This window comes from Siniperca chuatsi, linkage group LG16 (assembly GCF_020085105.1).
Source record: "Siniperca chuatsi isolate FFG_IHB_CAS linkage group LG16, ASM2008510v1, whole genome shotgun sequence".
In the NCBI taxonomy this organism is placed as follows: Eukaryota; Metazoa; Chordata; class Actinopteri; order Centrarchiformes; family Sinipercidae; genus Siniperca; species Siniperca chuatsi.
This window is the reverse complement of record NC_058057.1, coordinates 17,018,677-17,037,498: the sequence shown is the minus strand read 5'-3', so window position 1 is coordinate 17,037,498 and position 18,822 is coordinate 17,018,677. Positions and strand designations below refer to the sequence as shown.

Genomic DNA, 18,822 nt, shown 5'->3' with positions numbered 1-18,822 from the left:
TGCTTTTAGTTTACCTGTTCTTTCTGTTCCTCGAAGCAGAGCTCGTCCAAGACTTCTGCTCCTGGCTTGCAGATCTGAAGTTGCAGCTGAAAGAATGTTCTCATCAGTCAGGAGATGTTGCCATCCTTGGAACCAAGTTTCAAAGGCTAAAGGTATTGTTAAATGTAATACTTTTATACTGTATTCCTCAGTACAGTGCAGTTGTTAGGGCATAGTAGTAAACTGAAAGCATGTTCAGGTCTTTCAGTTTTCAATTGTTGATACCAGCATGCTGTCACATTTTTGACATAGCAAAATGATTTTTATATTGAATTAATAAAGTAATAAAACGGATTAATGCAAGTAATAATTATATCATAGTAAATATTTAAGTTAATAGTTAACAATTATTTAATACCTTTAACATAATTTACCATATTATCTTCTAGAAAAAGGTCATCATGAAATAGTGTCTAGGTCTAGATCTGAGGGTTGTGGCTCTGATTTCTGTAAATTAGCAGGGACATATCAGTTTTTATTAGCAACATGTTCCTCCTCCATCCACAGGTGTTAGCCAAGCGGACATCAGAGGGTGAGGAGCGTCTCTCTCAGGTTTGTGAGGAAGCCGTGAGGCTCCAGCTCCACTTGCCTAAAGCTGGAGCAGCACAGGTCCAAGAGAATCTCTCCTCCTGCCAGAGAGAGTGGAGGAGCTTCCTGGACAGCTGCTCTCAGAGCCAACGAGACTTGGAAGAGAGTATTGACCTTCTGAAAAAGTAAGTCATCTCACTTGTGTTGTGTAACGTATTTATGCAAAGGAATTTGAATTAAATGGAAATATGCCTCTCCTCTCCTCCCCCTTCCTCTCTCCTCCCCAGTTTTAATGGCTGTGTGGAGGGTATAAGAGACTGGCTGAAGCAGATGGATCTCAGGCTCAAGAGCGAGCCTGTTCTTGGGGTAGACAGCCAGCAAGGAGCCTCAGACACCACAGAAGAGCTGGAGAGGATAGAAAACCTCCATAAGGAACTGCTTGCAAGAAGGTGTGTGTATATGTGGGTGTGTGAGGCCACATGTTATAGATGCCATAGCATGGGCTGTTAAATAATCTGAACAATAACATATCATTGTTTCTTACAAGGGACTCCATCGAGCGTCTCTACCAGGAGGCCCAGTCTCTGTCTGAAGAAGGCCGGGGGTCAGGAGCAGAGGTCAGAGTGACAGGCCAGCTCCAGATGGAGCACCAGGCCATGCTGAAGGTAGCGAGGGAGAGGTTGCGAGGCTGTCAAGAGAGCCAGGCCTTTGGAGAGACCCTCCAAGGGGTCTGGGCCTGGCTGGAGGAGATCCAGGAGAGACTGGGTACAGTAGACAGCACCATGGGGACCAAAGAGCAGTTAGAGCAGAGGCTGGAGACTGTGCAGGTGAGAGGGGGTTTTGTCCTATTCCAAAAACTAAAACTAACTAAATTATACATATCTGTAATTTCCATGAAATATTATATACAATGAAATGCATAAAGTGATTGTTGTTGGGATCTTTAAGAATGCACACATTTATATTGTTCTTTACTTAATCAATTTAGTCTAATAGAGCTTTTTTGGACAGACTTTTATTACAGTCTACAGTTCTTCTAGTGAACACAAGAGGGGGCTGTTTGCTTGAGAAAGTATTCGTCAAAAATTCTGATGTCTAAATCCAGTTCACTCTGACCCCACCCTGTTTGCACAGGACATCCTGCTTTTGAAGGGGGAGGGGGAGGTCAAGCTGAATATGGCAATGGGTAAGGGTGAGTTGGCCCTGCGCAGCTATGGAGCCACCGGACAGGAAGTGGTCCGCTCTCAGCTACAGGAAGTGGAGGATGCGTGGGCCACGCTGCTTGTGACTGCCATGAGCTGCCACAGGTAGACTGCTCACCTTGTTCCTTCACCTGGAATATAACCTGATGACTTAGTCATATGTGCAGTTAAATTAATTTATACACCATATTTCTATGAATGTGCTCCTACCTTTAACCTTATATTCTGTCATCATTTCATTGTAGAATTGCACACATTAACTGCAGTGAACTGTAAACAAAATTTCATTAAACCATTCTTGATTTTTGCGTTTTAATGTGCTATTAAAAATGTACCCCTGGACATTGTAGAGGGCATTTACCTGTGTGCCAAAAAATCCTCTCTCTTGGGAATAGGATATTTTCATCATGATAGATTGATGTCTCAATGCCATTAATTACCATTAGGTTAAATACATAATGAGAAGTATTTGTCTCATTTTGTAACTCTGATTGATGTATTTGTTTAGTGTGTTCTTTTCTGTGTGTGTGCGTGCATGACAGCATGCACATGCACCAGTTTATGTGTCTGTGTGTGTGTGTTTAATTGAGCAATTATGGCCCCTCCTAGAAAAAATTGATCTCATTAGGGACTAAATGGTGGATGGCAAACAGTGGGTCACACATGGGGTGTGTTTGTGTTTTAAGGGGAAAGGGATAACAGGAGGCAAGGGATAGCAGGTGAAACAGAGGTGTGTGTGTGTAAGCGTGCAGATATTGGCGTTATTTGTACATGCAGGGGTAACAGATGGCAAGGAAAATTGTTGGTGTGTGTATCTGTGCCCATGTGTCTTTGAACCATCCAATAAAAGGGGATAAAGGCACTAAGCCAATATTACAGACAATTTATGTTTTCTGGTCATATTATGGGTATGAAATATACAGTATACTGTACCTGTATATGACAGTGGAAAGGTACACAGTATGTTTTGTCTTGTGCATTATATGTACAGATTTTACTTACCAAAATTATCTAGGAACCAGATTACATATAAATGTGTATAACAATTGTCAGTACCTGTTGGATTACTCAGAAAATTAAATACCATTATTACTTTTTACTTACACTTTACACATTTTAATACACACTTGATATCGCTTACAGATCAAAGTATTCAAATGACAAGAGTTAAACATCCACTTAATTGTCTCGTGTTGTTACAGTTTCAAATAGATGATTTGTAAATGATTGCATGTTTTAAAAACCCTGCCTACATGTTGGGTACTTACATATTTAGTCACATTTTTTTCTGTTTATTCAAATTGTATAATTCCCAAATGTGCCAGTCACAGACTAACACAAAGATCTGTTGTCTTCCCTCCAGTCGATTAGAGTGGACTGTGTCACAGTGGGGAGGATACCTGGAGAGTGCTGCCCAGCTGCGGTGCTGGATGGAGGCTGTAGAGCGGGAGGTGTGTGCCCCTCTCACCCCTCAGCCAGGGCCCAGAGAAAAGGCCTCCCAGCTAGAGAGACTTAGAGCCCTGCTGGCTGACTTGGAAGACCACCAGGTGGCGCTGTCCAGCCTGGAAGAAAAAGCCAGAGAACTGTTCAAGAAGACTGGTGATGCCAGCTTTAACCATGGTGCCCGCACCCAGCTGCAGGCGCAGTTTGATGACCTCACAGCCTTGGTGGATGTATGATGTTACTTTATCTTTTAGTATATTAAGTAAAAAACCTTGAAACTCTTGAGCTTACCTAACTATTTTGGTAATATTACGAACTACTGAATAAATGCATTGTTATTTTAGAGTCACTGATGACTGTTTGTGTCTTTAGGAGAGAGTACGTCTAGCGCAGGCTGTGGTGTTGGAACACCAAGAATACCTGGAGGCTGTTAGGGAGCTCACTGATTGGCTGATGACTGCTGGAGAGGAGCTCCAGCATTGGTCTGATACATCAGGCGACTCTGCTGCCATCAAAAAGAAACTGTCAGAAGTGAGGGTAAGGCAGGGTGTCATCATACAAAAAAAACTCTTGTTGATGCTGGCTGTCACTCCTTTTGTTCTCTTTGTATACACTTTTGTCACTTTTGTCACAATTTGACAATTTAACAATTCCCAAAGAAAATCCTCACATTGACAGATAATAGTGTACCATATCTGACAGGTGACATGCCAATTTTGCTGAAGAGTGGGCTTAGGTGTGCGGTTATTTTATTACTCTGACATTATCGTCAAAGCAAACTATTTTACATTTATTTGAACTTGATCTATTTAAAATCAAATGTGCCTCTACATGTTAACATAGTTTGGACCATTTGAGAAAACAGTCTCATCAAAATGTCCATTCAGCAGCCTTTCTGGAGTTTTCAATTATTTCACATAATATTTATCAGCATGTCTATTGAAATAGTATTACCTCTATGTACATCAGTATTTCACACCATAGAAGTACTTCAGAATAATAATTCAACCCAGTGTTGCTGAAAGACGGTATATATTTTTATTTTTAGGTACTGTAAGTGTAACAGTAAGCAATGTTTCACTGAATTAACACTACTGTCAGTGTAAGTCATAGGGTATGCCTCAAGGATGTGTTGTGTGTGTTAAAGTACACCCAGTTTAAAGGTGTTATATTTATTATCTGTTGCTAGGGTAAGTGATTGCTGAAATATCTGAACCTTAATGGACTCTTGCTATGAAGGAGGGCAAACTATGTAGGGAACTGGAATTGGTTCTCAGTTTGTTCCAATATCACAACCAAATATCTCTATCTCTCCTGGCACACTTTACCACCAATAAGTTGGTCTATTACCATGTAAAAAAAGGGAAAAGAGAGGAGCAGTGGAATTAATGTCTAAGCTCTTCCCTGTTTAATAATTCTGCAATTACAGAGGAGAGAAAATATGTGAGGACATATTGATTGCATTTAAATTTCACACATGGGTCCTAATTATCACATTATAAATGTGTGTTTGTAGAACCATGGTATGAAGCACTTCAGTAGGAGAGGATATATAATTTGTTGTATACACAAGCTAGTTGCATTTTCATTTTCCATTCATGGTCTCAAGGTTAATGTTCATATCCTCTACTCACTCACACTAAAATGATCAGATGCCGTTTTTCCCCTTTTAATCCCTCTATCAGCTTAATGTTATCGCATCACACTCAAGTGTTTTCACACACTCTGCCTTCCAAGTGCTACCTTTCCACACAGAAGAGAAAGAGGGAGGATGAAATTAGTAATAGTGAGAGAATACTGAGATAGCAAATGAAAATACAGGACATCAGAACTAATGGTGCAAAGACAGAATCAAAGAGATAAAAAATAGAAAGTGATGGAGCAGGAGACATGAAATCTATGTAGGCAGGTTTAAATAGATTCAACTGCACATCCGGAGGTTGCTGTTTCCGTAGCCACAGTTTCCGTAGCAACTTTGTCTCCTGTCTACCCTGCCTATCTCTTCAGGAGCGTGTAGAGTGTCGGCTACTGGAGGGCCGTGAGCGCCTCAGCCGGGTGCGTCGGAGCGCAGCGACCACAGCGGAGCACACGGCAGCGAGTGGCTGTGAGGCCATGGACCGACAGCTGGGGGCGCTGTCCCAGGCTCTGGAGCAGTGGGAGGGGGCTGCCCTGAGGGCCAGGGATGGCCTGGAGGGGGCCCTGGCCGCTGCTGCAGCCTCAGAGGAGGAATACGACCACCTGACTGCCCAGCTGGAGGGCGAGTTGAAAGAGCTGGATGGACGTCTGAGGGGGTGGAGCCAGGAGTTGATTAAAGCTGAAGGGCGGAGCAATGGCGAGGGAGCAGTGGAGGCATGGCAGCTGGCTAAGGTATAGTAGCATGAGATTTAAAAAAATGGCAACATAATGTCTAAATTATTCCCTGTTCATCTGCTCACAATAGCTTTAAAAATGATAAATAATAAAAACTCTTCTATTCAACTGGGATTTGGGTTGACGAACTGTGATGTGTAAAAAGCTGACAGTCGCTACTGTGCAGTACTGTACCATGTTAATTTTAGAGAAGGAGATTAGCATTGTTTAATGGATCGTACTCACATACACACACACACTGCAGACATACATCCTTTGCATTCAGCTATGCTTTCTCTGTCAGTAATTATCCATTCTATTTGTAAATCCCAAAAACAGATTAGTTTGTAAATCAGCTTTACTGAGATGACGAAGGAGTGACAGCTACAATCCCATCAGTTTCCCTTGTTTTCTCCTCATTCTCTCTTCCCCTTCTGCCCCCCCTACCCCTCCTCCTTTTGTTTATGTTTTGCCATTATTCTCCACTATCTCTTCCTCCCAAACATTCTCCCTTTTCATTTCTTCCCCTTTCCCCTTTCTGTCCTTTGACTTGTTTGAACTGAAGTGTACAGTAATGTCTTTCTCGGCTACATGGGTTGTTTCTTAGATGCTCTTGCTCCTCACCTCCCCTGCTGCTCCTTTTCTAACCTCCACAGGATGTTTACAGTGTGACAGTTTCTCTGTATTGTCAAAGCCATGCCAGCATGTACACCCTCAAACTCCACCCTGGGCTTCTTCAGCCATGCCTTTCTCTGGTTTTCCTCAATTTGGGGCTGTCAAGGAACAGAGGAGGAGTCTTCCCCCTCCTCCGCTTCTCTCTCCTCCTCCAGCCTGTTTCCTGTATCTAGCCTTGTTTTCGATACGCGCTCATTTATGTGCGTTAGAACCAATCCTGCATCTGTGAGGGCTGACAGCTGAATTCCACCGGGAGAGAGCGTGTGAGAGTGAGAGGGAGGGAAAATGTGTGAGAGGGAATGAGTGCAAGGAGTGGGAGGAGGGAGAGAGAAAGAGGAGAGAGGAGGGAAGAGAAAGTAGTAGAACGATAGGAGGAAGGAAGGAGAAGAGGGAGAAGAGCGCAACGAGTCCACGAGAAAAGGGAGGGAAGGAGGGTTGTTTACTGGTAATACGTCAGAAAGAGAGCGAGCAAGTGACAGTCAGAGAGTCAAAGAGAGAGCTTGTACATATTTCATGGGACAGGATTTCATGACTGAGTGAGTCCAGAATGTGAGGCACGCTGAGGAAAGCGGGAGAACGTTATCCACAGCTCCTTCCTGCCACACTCTGTGAAGAACAGCAATGCTATTGTACAAGCAGCACTGTGAGTATGTGTTGGAGCGTGTGTGTGCGTGTGTGTGTGTGAATGGGAGAAGTGTGAAAAGGACCAAGCCAGGGTGTGAATAGGAATGTGAGTGCACTTATTGAAGGGTGTCATGCAGATCTGTTGGGTGCTTGTCTTTCCTTGACACACACACACACACACACACACTGAGCCAGCTGGTGTCTGTTTTGTGTTGTTTAGGATATACTGGAGGGCTTGCAGAGCGCCGAGCCAATGGCAGAGAAGTTGAAAGTCCAACTGAACGACCTGGTGCGTTACTCCAGAGACCTGGGCTCACAATCAGACCGAGTCACAGCGCTTATCAAACAGCACAACAGGTGAGAGAAGTCTTTCTGCTTTAGTAAACAGCGTGTGGTGGAAAATACCTCTGTGTGTATTTTCACTGTGTGGATTTGAAATGAAGCTGAGATTTATTGGCCAAGGCTGGGTGATAACTTGATTATTGACATTTATGTACATCAGGATGATACGACCATACCATGTTATTGTTCTACAGATTTCTGTTCAATTGAATAATTCAGATCTAGCTGTATACAAAATTAGTTACCAACTTAACGTAAGAATTTGGTCTCATGCAAAGCATAACAGCATAACATAGCTGCTTTGCATAATTGCATAATTTCTTTAAATGTTAGATTATTTATCTGATTTTGCATATATTTGCTGTACTGTAATATCCGATTTTATATTGGAATATATCTTTAATAATACTGTGATAAAGATTTCAACCATATTGCCGAGCCATGTTATATGCCCAATGGGGAAAGTGTCCTGCACATAATAAGGTCGAAAAATGCACAAAACAGGCCGTGCGTAACGCACTAGTTTATTCCATAACACAGCAAATTAATCCAAGAACCACAAAAGAAAACGGGCAAAAATCTCACCTAAAAATACCCTTCACTTGTCTTAGTGGGCAGGATTTGTGCTCATTTTTACAAGCTTATTTGTGTTAGAGGAGTGTGTGTGTGTGTCTGTGTGGCCATCTCACACACAGAGTCCTGACGTGTGTCAGCCAGACGAAGGTGAAGGATGACTGAGAGCCCCAGAGCCACCAGTTGCTACGCGACATTTAACTACCTTCCCTTCACCTCCGCTTGTTCACTGTGTTTGTTTTGGTTTGTGTTTCAGTTTAATTTTATGCAAGGCTGAGTGTGATTTGAAGAAAATCAGATACATTTTGATGGTCTTTTTTTCCATGCTGATACATTGCATGCCTTAGTCTGTTTACTTGCCTGCTTTTGAGCCCACAAGTGAGCCTGTGTTCATTTAGTGCTTGTTTGTGAACACACCATGCAATGCCTTTTCAGAAGAACAGCAGTGCATACAAAAGAACATGCATGCACCCAACCATACATATTCAACACATGCATACACAAGTATGAGTTTCTACAGTAGCACAAATTATCTACTTAATTTGCATGGATGTAATATTAACTTAGTCATTTTGAGATATTGCAGGTTAGTGTGATAAAGCACTGTGACATTTATTGGCAGAAAACCTGAGTGAGGTCAACTTGTTGGCGGGTAATTGGCTTTGGCTGCTGACAAAAACAGCCCCTTCTTCATTCACTTGGCTTTTTAGTCTGTAATAGACTTGGCCTGTGTGCTCTTTGCACCTGTCCTGCATTAAGCACTGCAGAAAGAAGAGCAAGGAGAGAGACAGAGTGGGGGAAAAAAGAGTCAGAGAAGAGGAGGTAGAGGAGGAAAAGGCTGTAACTCCCCCATCCTCTTCATAGCACATGCCAAATTTTGTCTGTCACAGCAGAAAAAAGTGCTTCTTCCACACTCATGCTATCCCCACTGTGCTACCCTTTCATGCCGTCATCTCATCATTAAAACTCAAGGGTGTTTGTGTGCATACTGTATGCATGAGTGTGCATCTATACAAGGTTGTTTTGAGATTTTGCCTTGTTTTTTCATGCCTCCCTTTGGACAGTAACTCTTGCTTAAACAGCTGCGCACCTTGTTTCCCTGCTGTCATCCTTTCCATCACTTCTTCCACTCTTCCCTCCTTCCTTTAACCTTCTCCCACTAACCAATATGTATGAAACCCAATGACTCTTTTCTTTAGTTGTCCTACATCTTCCTCATTTTCAATCTCAATTCTGTTTTATGCACATTAGGATTTTGCATGATATTAACTGTACATATTGTTTGTGCAATTAAGGTTTCCTTTTCACCTGAGGTGTGTCATGTGATCTCACATAACTTACCCATACATTACACAGGCAAATATCCCTAGAAATTACATCCATATTGTACAATTTGTTCAGTGACAATGCAGGGAGTAGTGTGCCCTATACAGTATGTAGTGACGCGAAAAGAAAGCGGTGGTCGAGGTGGTGGATGGGCATGTAATGTGTTTGACTTTAATATAGGAGACAGGAATTGGTTTCCAATCACAGACCTGCAATTAATGTTTGCCAGTGTTCCCACAATCTTTCCCTAACCTTAACTATACTGTAGTTGCCAAGCACAGATATTGTAGAAAGTGAGAATTTTAAAAACATTGGCATTGAACATTAAAAAACAAATGTTGTCATTGAAGTTAATTCCATGTTTCGCCCAATATCAACGTATTTTTCTGCAGATAGTGCTGCTTTACTGACTACTGACCTTAAAATGTGAACTACAGTATTGTGGTTCATGGTCTTACAGTACAGTAAATTTTAGTTTTATTGAACATATCTGTTGAATACTAAATGTCCTTCATTTTGCTTCAAATACCTGTTATTATCAGTCTGTATTATTGCTGTTGTCCATGGTTCCAGCTATAAATTCTGAAGGATATATGAGCAACAGAAAAAAGTCTCAGCATATGGTGAAAAAATACAACCCACTATGTCAAAGTATCCCTTTAATATATCATCACCCTTCAGTGTAACCTCTCCCTTACATACTGTATCTCTGCCATATCCTTTCCATCTCACCCTTTTTCTTACAGCATCAATCTGTCATCCCTCGTTTTCTCCATCTTGTCACCCCTGTGAACTCTTGCCCCACTCATATGTTGCCTCTCAACCCCCTCCTACGCAGTACCCCATACCACCATCCCCCCACCCTCCCACTTGGCCCCAACGCTCATTCCTTCCACTTCACCCACTTTGCCATTGCTCCACCTGCCTGTTTCTCACTCCTACTCATCTCCCAGGCTTTCCTTTCTCCTCCTCCTCCATAATGTGAGAACAGTATGTACAGTATCTGAGCATCTGCACATGTATCCTCTTTGTTTTGATGAGCACATGGGCAGTAGACAGCAAACACTTCCTCTGGTTTTTGCCCCTTTCTCTCTTTGTTCATTTCTCAAGGTGGATTTCAACCTGTGAACATGTTAGATCAATCCTTAACCTTTCTCTTGTCCCCCAGTCTCAGTCTTCGTGCATCCAGGGAGTGTCAAAATAAGGAGCGCTTGTTGGAGCAGAGGTTCCGTGCAGCCCTGAGAGACTTCCAGCAGTGGTTGGTCAATGCCAAAATCAGCACCGCCAAATGCTTTGATGTGCCACAGAGTGTTGCCGAGGCCTCCACTGCTTTGCAGAGGATCCAAGTAAGAAATATCTTTTTCTCAGCTCTTATTTTCATTGGACATCTGTTAAATTCTTACAATGTTCTGAAAACATTGGTGACATAAAATTGTGCAGTCCTTACTATGGTGTTTTTGCACTGCACATTGCTGAAATCACTTGGATATGACACTTTTTTTCAGCCTGTTCAGCTATTACTCCTCTTACCCAGTTGATTCTGTTTATTGCTGCTGGAAATATAAAGTGCATCACCTCCTGTGAACCAGAGAGTTTTCCCAGGACAGACCTACCAGACACAGAACGGCAAATATACAGATTGAATCACATTTTGTTATATTATTCAGGGACAGAAAGTAGTAGAATTGATATTTATTTGAATGTCACTGAATATTGCTTTAGTCCAGCCTTTTGAGAATGACCTACACTTTTAACTATTTACTTGCTTTGGTTGCAGGATAGATAATAATACTCATTTATACTCTCATGTCTGAGGACTTTCACCCAGAATGGCAATATAGTCTCACACTATTGGCCATTAACTAGCGCCAGTGCGGCAGTAACAATTTCAGAGCAAGTAGCTGTTGATAGTGGAGTAAGGGGAGTGTAATTTATTCACTTACATAAACCAGAGTTATTCAGGTTATTCAGCCTGTTGAGGGAATGAAATCAACAATCATCTTGTCATAAAAGTCTTTTTGTGTTCTTCCACCTTTGGGCTGCCACTTTAAATCCTCATAAGTTTGGGTGCATTCTCAATCCACAGTTGCTAATTACAAACTAGCACTAGCTTTTAAATTCTTTGCATGGATTTAGCAGACTAAACAAAGCTTGCTACCACAAAGGGAATTGGTTAAAGTGAAATGATGTAACAGTTGAAGAATCAATCCACTATCAATGGGAATTTGCTCAAGGGGATGTCTGTATTAACATGCCCACTGTTGAGCATCCTCTGGTGGGCTTGTTGGAGTGGCGGGACCTGCCGTAGGCTGGATAAGCTGAAAGTGGGCACATAGCCAAGAGGGATAAGAGAAAGCTCCACAGCGGGGTCTCTGTGCCTTTCTCTTCAAAATATCTGTGTGTCTCTCTTTCTGAGAAGTGAGAAGCTGACAGCCTCTTTAGAGCACCCCAGGGCCCTGGCTAAGAGTCGGGTGCTTGTCGGTTAAGGTAGACGTCCCCACATCCCTGCACCAGACAGTTAATTACCTCTCAGACACCTGACCGTGTCCACCACTACCTTACCACCAAGGAATTAACATTATTGCTTTGAGCTGAGCTTAAATAGTAAGATGATAATTCTGCACTACAAGTGCAAAAGTTGATTTTACTCCAACATTTGAGGTTTTTAATTATTATTACATGTGGAACTTAAAGTTATTTAATCAGACATGAAAGGGCAGTTTTTGTGTGTGCTCCTTCAGAAGTTTCTAGTGTAGCTTTGAGGATGAGTGGGAATGTCATAGAGTATATGGTGGTGGGGGAAAGAGAGGAATACAGAGGCGGTCATGTTTTATTTATTATTGACTTGGTGAGGAATGTGGAACAATGTTTCCACATGGCTGACCTCCAGGAGGGCCAGCGTGGGTGGGTCGGGGGCATCCATTGTGTCACGCTTAATTGGTGGTATACAGTTACATTGGCAGGGGGAGAATGGTAGTAAGTGTGAAAAAGACAGTGAATGAACAGAGAGGAGAGAGAGAAAACAAAGAGACACCGAGATGAAGCGAGACAGAGAAAGACACAGACTTTCTATGCTTGTGTGTGGCTGTACTGTACCAAATGTGCATGTGTGTGCGAGGAGGCTGAAGCTGTAGTGTGTGTAAGTGATGTGCTGACTGCACAGATGGTGGAGTGGTCCCTGCTGCGCTACTGTCATCGGCTCAGCTCTGAGGGTGTGTGTGTGTGTGTGTGTGTGTGTGTGTGTGTGTGTGTGTATACATTTTCTGCGGGTGGGTACGGAGGAGCTATGTAAAAACCAACACATTTCAGGCTCACTGACTTTCCTTATCTGTCATTGCCTCCCTGGGTCAGGCGCCTCCTTCTGCCCATGCATATGGAATTAGTAATGACTTGGTCTAATAACTGCTTTTGACAGTGTGAAGTGAGATTCTGGGGCCTTGAAAAAAAGAGAGAGAATCGCCATATTGATTTAATTTACCCATCAGCCATTGCAGAAGTCAGAAGTGGAAGACAAAAAGAAGTTGGGGATTGTCATTCAGTCCATTTCTTATTTTTCCTCCTGTCACTTTCACAGCCTCCTCCCTTTGTGTTTTTGTTAAAAAGTCACAGTTCCTTTGTCTTTGTCTGTGTATCCACAAAGGAGTTCTTGAGTGACAGGGAGCACGGCCAGGCCAGGCTGAGTACAGTAGGAGCCAGTGGGGAGCTGCTGATGGCCGTTGTGTCCAAAGAAAGAGTGGAGGGAATCAAGGCCAAGGTGGCAAATGCCAGAGAAGACTGGAAGAGCCTGATGAATAACCTGCAGATGAGGGAGGATGCACTCAAGGTTGGTTAACATTTACTTTTGTTTGGATGCTGCTTTCTTGGCTAAGGTGTCAAAAAGAAAAGGATCTCAGGATCTCATAGAGACTATATGGTTAGATAAAGGTTAACTGTGTGGTTTGGATGTTTAATTATTTAATTAATTAATTAATGTAGACTTAGTATTTGTATACAGTATTTCCATGTTTGTGTCTATTTTCCTCTTGTCTACCTCTTCATTAGCACTGTTTATATACAGATTTTTTATGTTAGGACTTATTTGGTTTAATTTGATAAACTGAGTTGTGTCACTTCTTCTGTGCAGAATCAGTTTGTATTAGAACTTCTCTAGTTGTATTTGACAAGTGTCACATTTCCAGAACCTGCAGTCTCAGATGACGGAGTTTGAGGCCAGTGCTGAGCCTCTGCAGGACTGGCTGAACAGCACAGAGGTCAGAGTTCAGGAGAGCAGTGCTCGGCTACACGACCTTCCAGCCAAGAAACAGGAGCTCAGCAAACTTCAGGTATTGTGGAGCCCAAAGTCATGCTCCTCACACAGTTACACCTGATTCTACTCTGTCTGGGGTTCTTTAACCAGCAGACTTCTGATTACTCACAATATTCCTCACAGCTAAACATCACAGCGCTCTTAAAATTACTCCTATAATTATTGTGGTTATTCATGAGTCTGTCTCTTAGTTTTTACAGTGTTTTATAGCCACTCCTTAAGCAAAATGTTTTGCAGTACATCAGAATTGTAATCTATACTGTAGGATCCATTTTCTGTTAAATTGCATTATGTCATACTGAGAATGCGCCTTTCTAGTTCTCTTCTCAGCTGCTATTACTGACATTCTCTCATTTCCTCTCTTCTCTCAAGTAAACCCTGTCATAAATTGAATATTAAGTAGATTTTCCAAGGACATTAAATAGTTGTAGCTCTCCATCAGATATGCGTCCCTGAAGTACAATCTCAAATCAGCTGGGAAAAGAGAAGGACCTAATTACATTTGTCGAGCACCACTGGATCAAAATAGAGCAGCGTCTTGACACAATAGTCAGAGGCAAAGTCCAGAAATCTAATTAATTCTCCTTCTGTCACAGCTGAAGCACTGCGTGGCTAAAAGGCCCTTTTCAGGATGTGATAACAGCCTCTGCCATGTCTGGCAGAGACAAAAAAGGAAGAGAGGCACGGAGCTTTAAAAAGATAAAACTGACAAAAGTGAAAAAATATATCAAGCCCATCTCAAAGCTCTGCCCTTATCGTTGTTGCTATTTTTATATTTACTCTGTCGCCCACTGTAGCACTTCTCCTCGTTGCCTTTTGTCTGGCCCTGCAAGCAATTACATTTCTTCCCCCAGCACCTCAAGTACAATACAATACATGCAGGCTTCAGTGTCTGAACCTGTGTTGGCAAAATCCTCTTTACCTTTTCACATATATACCCCCCGCCTTTGCAGTATTTTATCAGGCTTGTCCCCTCTCCCTGCTCTGTGCTGTGGTGTCTAACTGAGTAACCGCATTTCTATTTAAAAATGAACATCAAGAGAAAAACTGCTGATGCTGTTTTTTTATGTTCTTTTCCCCTGTCTTTATCCATGTATTTTGATGTGTTCCTGTTGCTCTGTCTGTTCTTGTGACATGTTAACCCAACCTTGTATCCCTCCTCTGTGCCTCTCACACCCCCCCTTTCCTTGTCTTCGCTTTCATATTTCTTGTCATTTCATTTTTCCCTTGACTCAAAATTTTATGGTGCTTACACACAACCTCTCCAATGTGCTCCATTTCATTTGTCACTTTTAACCCTGCCCTCCCAACTGTGCTTACCCACATCCTATTGCTCCTTCATATTTATTTCTCCATGTCCATCTCCATCTCCCCCTCCTCCTGCTTCATACTGGCCCAGTGTGTACTGGAGGAGATGGCCAGTCGGGAGGCAGAGCTGGGCAGGCTCAGGGAAAGAGCTCATTGTCTCTGGGAGGGACAAGCAGCCGGCAAGGGCTTTGTCCACCGTGTGTCCCAGCTGTCAGCACAGTACCTGGCCCTCAGCAACTTAACCAAGGTAACACTGCTCCCACCCTGTAACCCTGTACCCCCCTTTCTTGCCCTTTACTGTATCTGTGCTTCTGCCTGAGAAATGCTGCAGTATGCTAAAAACGAAGGAGCCTTCTGTCCTGCCATGTTGTTTACTGTTGTTCTCTGTTATTTGCTGTGCCATGCATTATTCCCCAGTTGCACATCAGTCGTGGTTGCTGTAATCAGCTTGCTTTGGATAAAAATATTGCTCCCCAAGAAAGTCTCAGTATCTATAGTAATTTACCTGAGCACAATAATCTATCTTTCACCTCCAAAAGGTCCTTGCAGTTGCAGCCTCATCAACATAAAAAGGCCAAGGCTGTGGAGCTTACCTTTTATCCACTGAAGCACTTCTAAAATGCCAGAGCTGAAATGTTTCAGTACTTGAAAATGTGACCTTTTTGAAGCTCTCATTAGATTGGTCACACTCTTATGATTCATTTAATACAGCGTAGAACAAAATATTACAATGACCGCAAAGCACAATTCTCTTACCTCAGGACAATGAGAGTGCCCCAACATGATGAATGAGATTTATTTTCTTTGCTGACAAGCTAGTGGAGCGCTATTTTTAGGTCTTCTTCCCTACCAGACATGGAAACAGGAATGAAATAATTTAAAATTGCCACTTGTAGATTGTAGTTCTTGTAGCTCTGCCTTTCTCCACTCTACAGTTAATCTCTGGAGACATCTGTGAGGAAAAACAAGACTGTAATTTCAAACACGAACAGGAATATATGAAGACACCATTGTTATGTACTGGAAACAATCCTGTTCTTCATTCTCAAATCTGTGCTAACCTGTTTCTCAGAACCATTATATGAACTGAAGAGTGTGTCTACAGTGCTGTGCTCTGATCTCTAAAGGACAAGGCCTCCAGGATTGAACGTATTGTAGGGGAGCACCGCCTCTTCTCTCAGGGCCTTAAAGAGCTCCAGGATTGGGTGTGTGAAGCTCAGAGGGTCCTCAACACCTGCATCTCCACCACCACTGACAAGGGTGTGTTAGAGGACCGGATGTTACAGCTGGAAGTAAGGAGGGACGAGACGGGTGTGGGGTCCCTTAAAGGAACACAATTTTCAGAGATTGGGCTATTGGTTGATTTTAGTAACAAAAAACTATTCATGTACGTTTCCTCCAGTGTGTCATGCTGACATTTACAGTGATTTAAGGAAATTAGTATTGTCTCAGAAGTTAGAGAATCAGGTCTTGTAGCAGCTTAACTTAAATAGCTAAGTTTGGCAGTTTTGTGTATTTTTTTAACAGCGTTAAATTAGTAGGGAAATCTGATGGTACAAAAAAGGTAAAAAAAGTACTTGAAATTTTTACAAAGTAAATGCTACACAAGCTATAAGTTAATGACATTTTTAATGATTACAATTCTTGCTTTGGATAGTATAGCTCAACATAATACAATAATGGTTGATTTGTGTTTATGTGTAGTGTAACCATAGTGTAAACATACCAGTTCAGCAAATCTCTCACTTGATGCCAAGGTTATCACTAAAGCAGTATCTTCACACTAGGGCTGTCATGATATCATATTTTCATTACACGATTATTGTGGCCAAAAGAATTCACAATAACGATATTATCGCAAAATCTATAGAAAATTCATCTTCTTCTTCTTTTTTTTGTTTTATGGTGGGTGGCAACCAGCGTTAAATTGCATTACTATGACAAAGGGAGAACGGAAAGAAACGGAAATGAGGCATTGTATTATTTCCACAATATTATCATGTGTTATTATTAACATGATATAATTATTAATTTTTAAATATCACAGTTATCGTCAATGCTGGTATATCGCAACACCCCTACCTCATACAGAGAAATAATTAAGTTAAGTTTTAGGATGGTGCACCAGGTCAAATGAACCATGCTGGGAATACTTTTTTTGGTGACCATCTAGAAAACATGTTGCATTCCTTTAATGCAAAAGAGAAAGCAAAATAAAGATATTTATTTTAGACTTCAGATAGTTCTTTTATGTCTGTTCGTTCACCTCTGTCTGTAGGCCTTACTGGCTGCTCGTCAGGAGAGGGAGATCCAGCTAAAGATGCTTCTGACGCGGGGAGAAGCAGTCCAGAGGAACACTTCAGCTGAGGGGGTCCCAGTGATACGCAAACAGATCCAGGACCTCAAAGACTCATGGGACTCCTTGCTTTCTGCCTCTATTCAGTGTAAAAGGTAAACCAATCAATCTGTCAGTCAGTTGATAAATGGGAACTGTCTAGTTTCACTTGATGGATTTCAGTTGGTTGAAAGGTTACATGGATAATTAGATTAAAATGCATGTGTACATTGTATGTGTGTGTTTTTGTATTATGTTTGTTCCCTGTGTGTTAACATTATTGTATCGATGTAACAGTCAGTTGGAGGGCGCTTTGTCGCAATGGACCAGCTATCAGGAGGATGTGGGTCAGTTTGTGCTTTGGATGGACCGGGTTGAGGAGACACTTAGCTGCTCAGACAGACAGTACTCTGAGATGAGAGAGAAGACCGCTAACCTGGGAAAGACGAAGGTATCACATCTCACTAATAATGGCTAGCCTTAAAAAGCCAGACTAGTGACTTATAAACTTATGCAATTGAGATTAAACTCAGTATAGCTTGTCTCTTGCTCTTTTTAGTAGAGCAGCTGCCATGTTTTTCCAGTTTTTCTTTTTTTAATCTTCTTCCAAAAATTATTTTTTTATTGAACATCCTACTTTTGACTCATGCAGTTACACACATTTAAACCCCAGAGCCTCCCTGTGGAGTTAGATTTACTCCACTGAGTGTGTGCATGTGTTCTTATTTCATTCCAGCTTCTCTATGAAGAAGTACTGAGTCACAGCAGTCCTCTGGAGACCATTGCCACAAAGGGGTCCAATATGGCTGAACACTACACTACCCAGCAGGAGGTGCAGCAGCTGCAGTGTAGATACAACACTCTCAAAGAAAAGGCCAAGGTACTTACAGGACAAACAACAAACTGTTTTTCCTCTGCAGGCATTTAAATAATAAATGATTGTTTTGAGAATATTTCTCTCAACACTTACTTCATGTTGTTTCATAAATCTAAATTATATTCCTCCAAATTATTGGAGAGCGTAACCTGTATGTTTTAACATTTTAGTAACTTCTCTAATAATCATTTTCAATTCATTACACATGTTTCACTTTCTTGATTTAAAGACAAGGACATTATTTACAGCTTCAGAGTACATTACATACATTTTTGCTGCTCACATATTATGTGAACCTGTAGTTCAGTTTCAAACGTTTGAAATCTGTATTCAGATAATTGTGTTTTGTTATAACATCGTGCCATCATGCTTTTCAAACACAATTGTCCATAAGGTTTTGTAAGTTTTAAATTGTCAAAATGACCAATAGACCTTTTTGATAACCCAATTCCGCTGTCCACTGCTCCTGTGATACTGAATGGATATACCCCTTCTTTCCAGTAATGTCTCCAACCTGTTATTTTGCAGAATGCAGTCAGTAAGGCCAAAGGGCTGGTGCTGGTCCACCAGGAATATCAAAGGGGGTTACATGTGTTTGAGGACTGGCTTGAGCAGGAACAGGCCACTCTGGCCTCGTTGTCCCATCCAGAGGGAAACGTGGATACACTAGAGAAGACACTGCAACAGCTACAGGTATTAATACTACAGGGTGTTGTGCATAATGTAATTGTCATGAACAGGGAGTGTACAAATATAAGGGAAAGCTTCCTAGTATCAGTGTGCAGTCTTACACACACAACTGTCATCACATCTTGGACACCATGAACTTAAAACTAAACCACTTTTCGATCACACAGTTTCTTTGTTCTTCTTCTTCTTCTTGTTCTTTATTTCC

At 41.8% G+C, this 18,822-nt stretch overlaps 1 protein-coding gene across 17 annotated transcripts in view; it reads left to right on the top strand.

Annotated features, from left to right (window-relative positions):
• Positions 1-18,822, top strand: part of syne1a (spectrin repeat containing, nuclear envelope 1a) — a 134,861-nt gene that overhangs the window by 49,383 nt on the left and 66,656 nt on the right. For 15 of the 17 annotated variants that reach the window (XR_006374844.1, XR_006374845.1, XM_044168435.1 and 12 more), the window contains 18 exons: positions 37-152; positions 547-752; positions 855-1,016; positions 1,115-1,394; positions 1,702-1,874; positions 3,133-3,442; positions 3,585-3,749; positions 5,220-5,579; positions 7,081-7,217; positions 10,270-10,447; positions 12,742-12,924; positions 13,280-13,423; positions 14,807-14,962; positions 15,843-16,007; positions 16,994-17,166; positions 17,348-17,501; positions 17,787-17,930; positions 18,456-18,620. Coding sequence is in view for 15 of the 17 variants with exons in the window: in XM_044168435.1 (XP_044024370.1) it covers positions 37-152; positions 547-752; positions 855-1,016; positions 1,115-1,394; positions 1,702-1,874; positions 3,133-3,442; positions 3,585-3,749; positions 5,220-5,579; positions 7,081-7,217; positions 10,270-10,447; positions 12,742-12,924; positions 13,280-13,423; positions 14,807-14,962; positions 15,843-16,007; positions 16,994-17,166; positions 17,348-17,501; positions 17,787-17,930; positions 18,456-18,620 (3,371 nt within the window). In the remaining 2 variants the exon portion in view is untranslated. The remainder of the gene's footprint in view (positions 1-36; positions 153-546; positions 753-854; positions 1,017-1,114; positions 1,395-1,701; positions 1,875-3,132; positions 3,443-3,584; positions 3,750-5,219; positions 5,580-7,080; positions 7,218-10,269; positions 10,448-12,741; positions 12,925-13,279; positions 13,424-14,806; positions 14,963-15,842; positions 16,008-16,993; positions 17,167-17,347; positions 17,502-17,786; positions 17,931-18,455; positions 18,621-18,822) is intronic. The other 2 variants (XM_044168442.1, XM_044168427.1) reach the window with 1 other exon arrangement.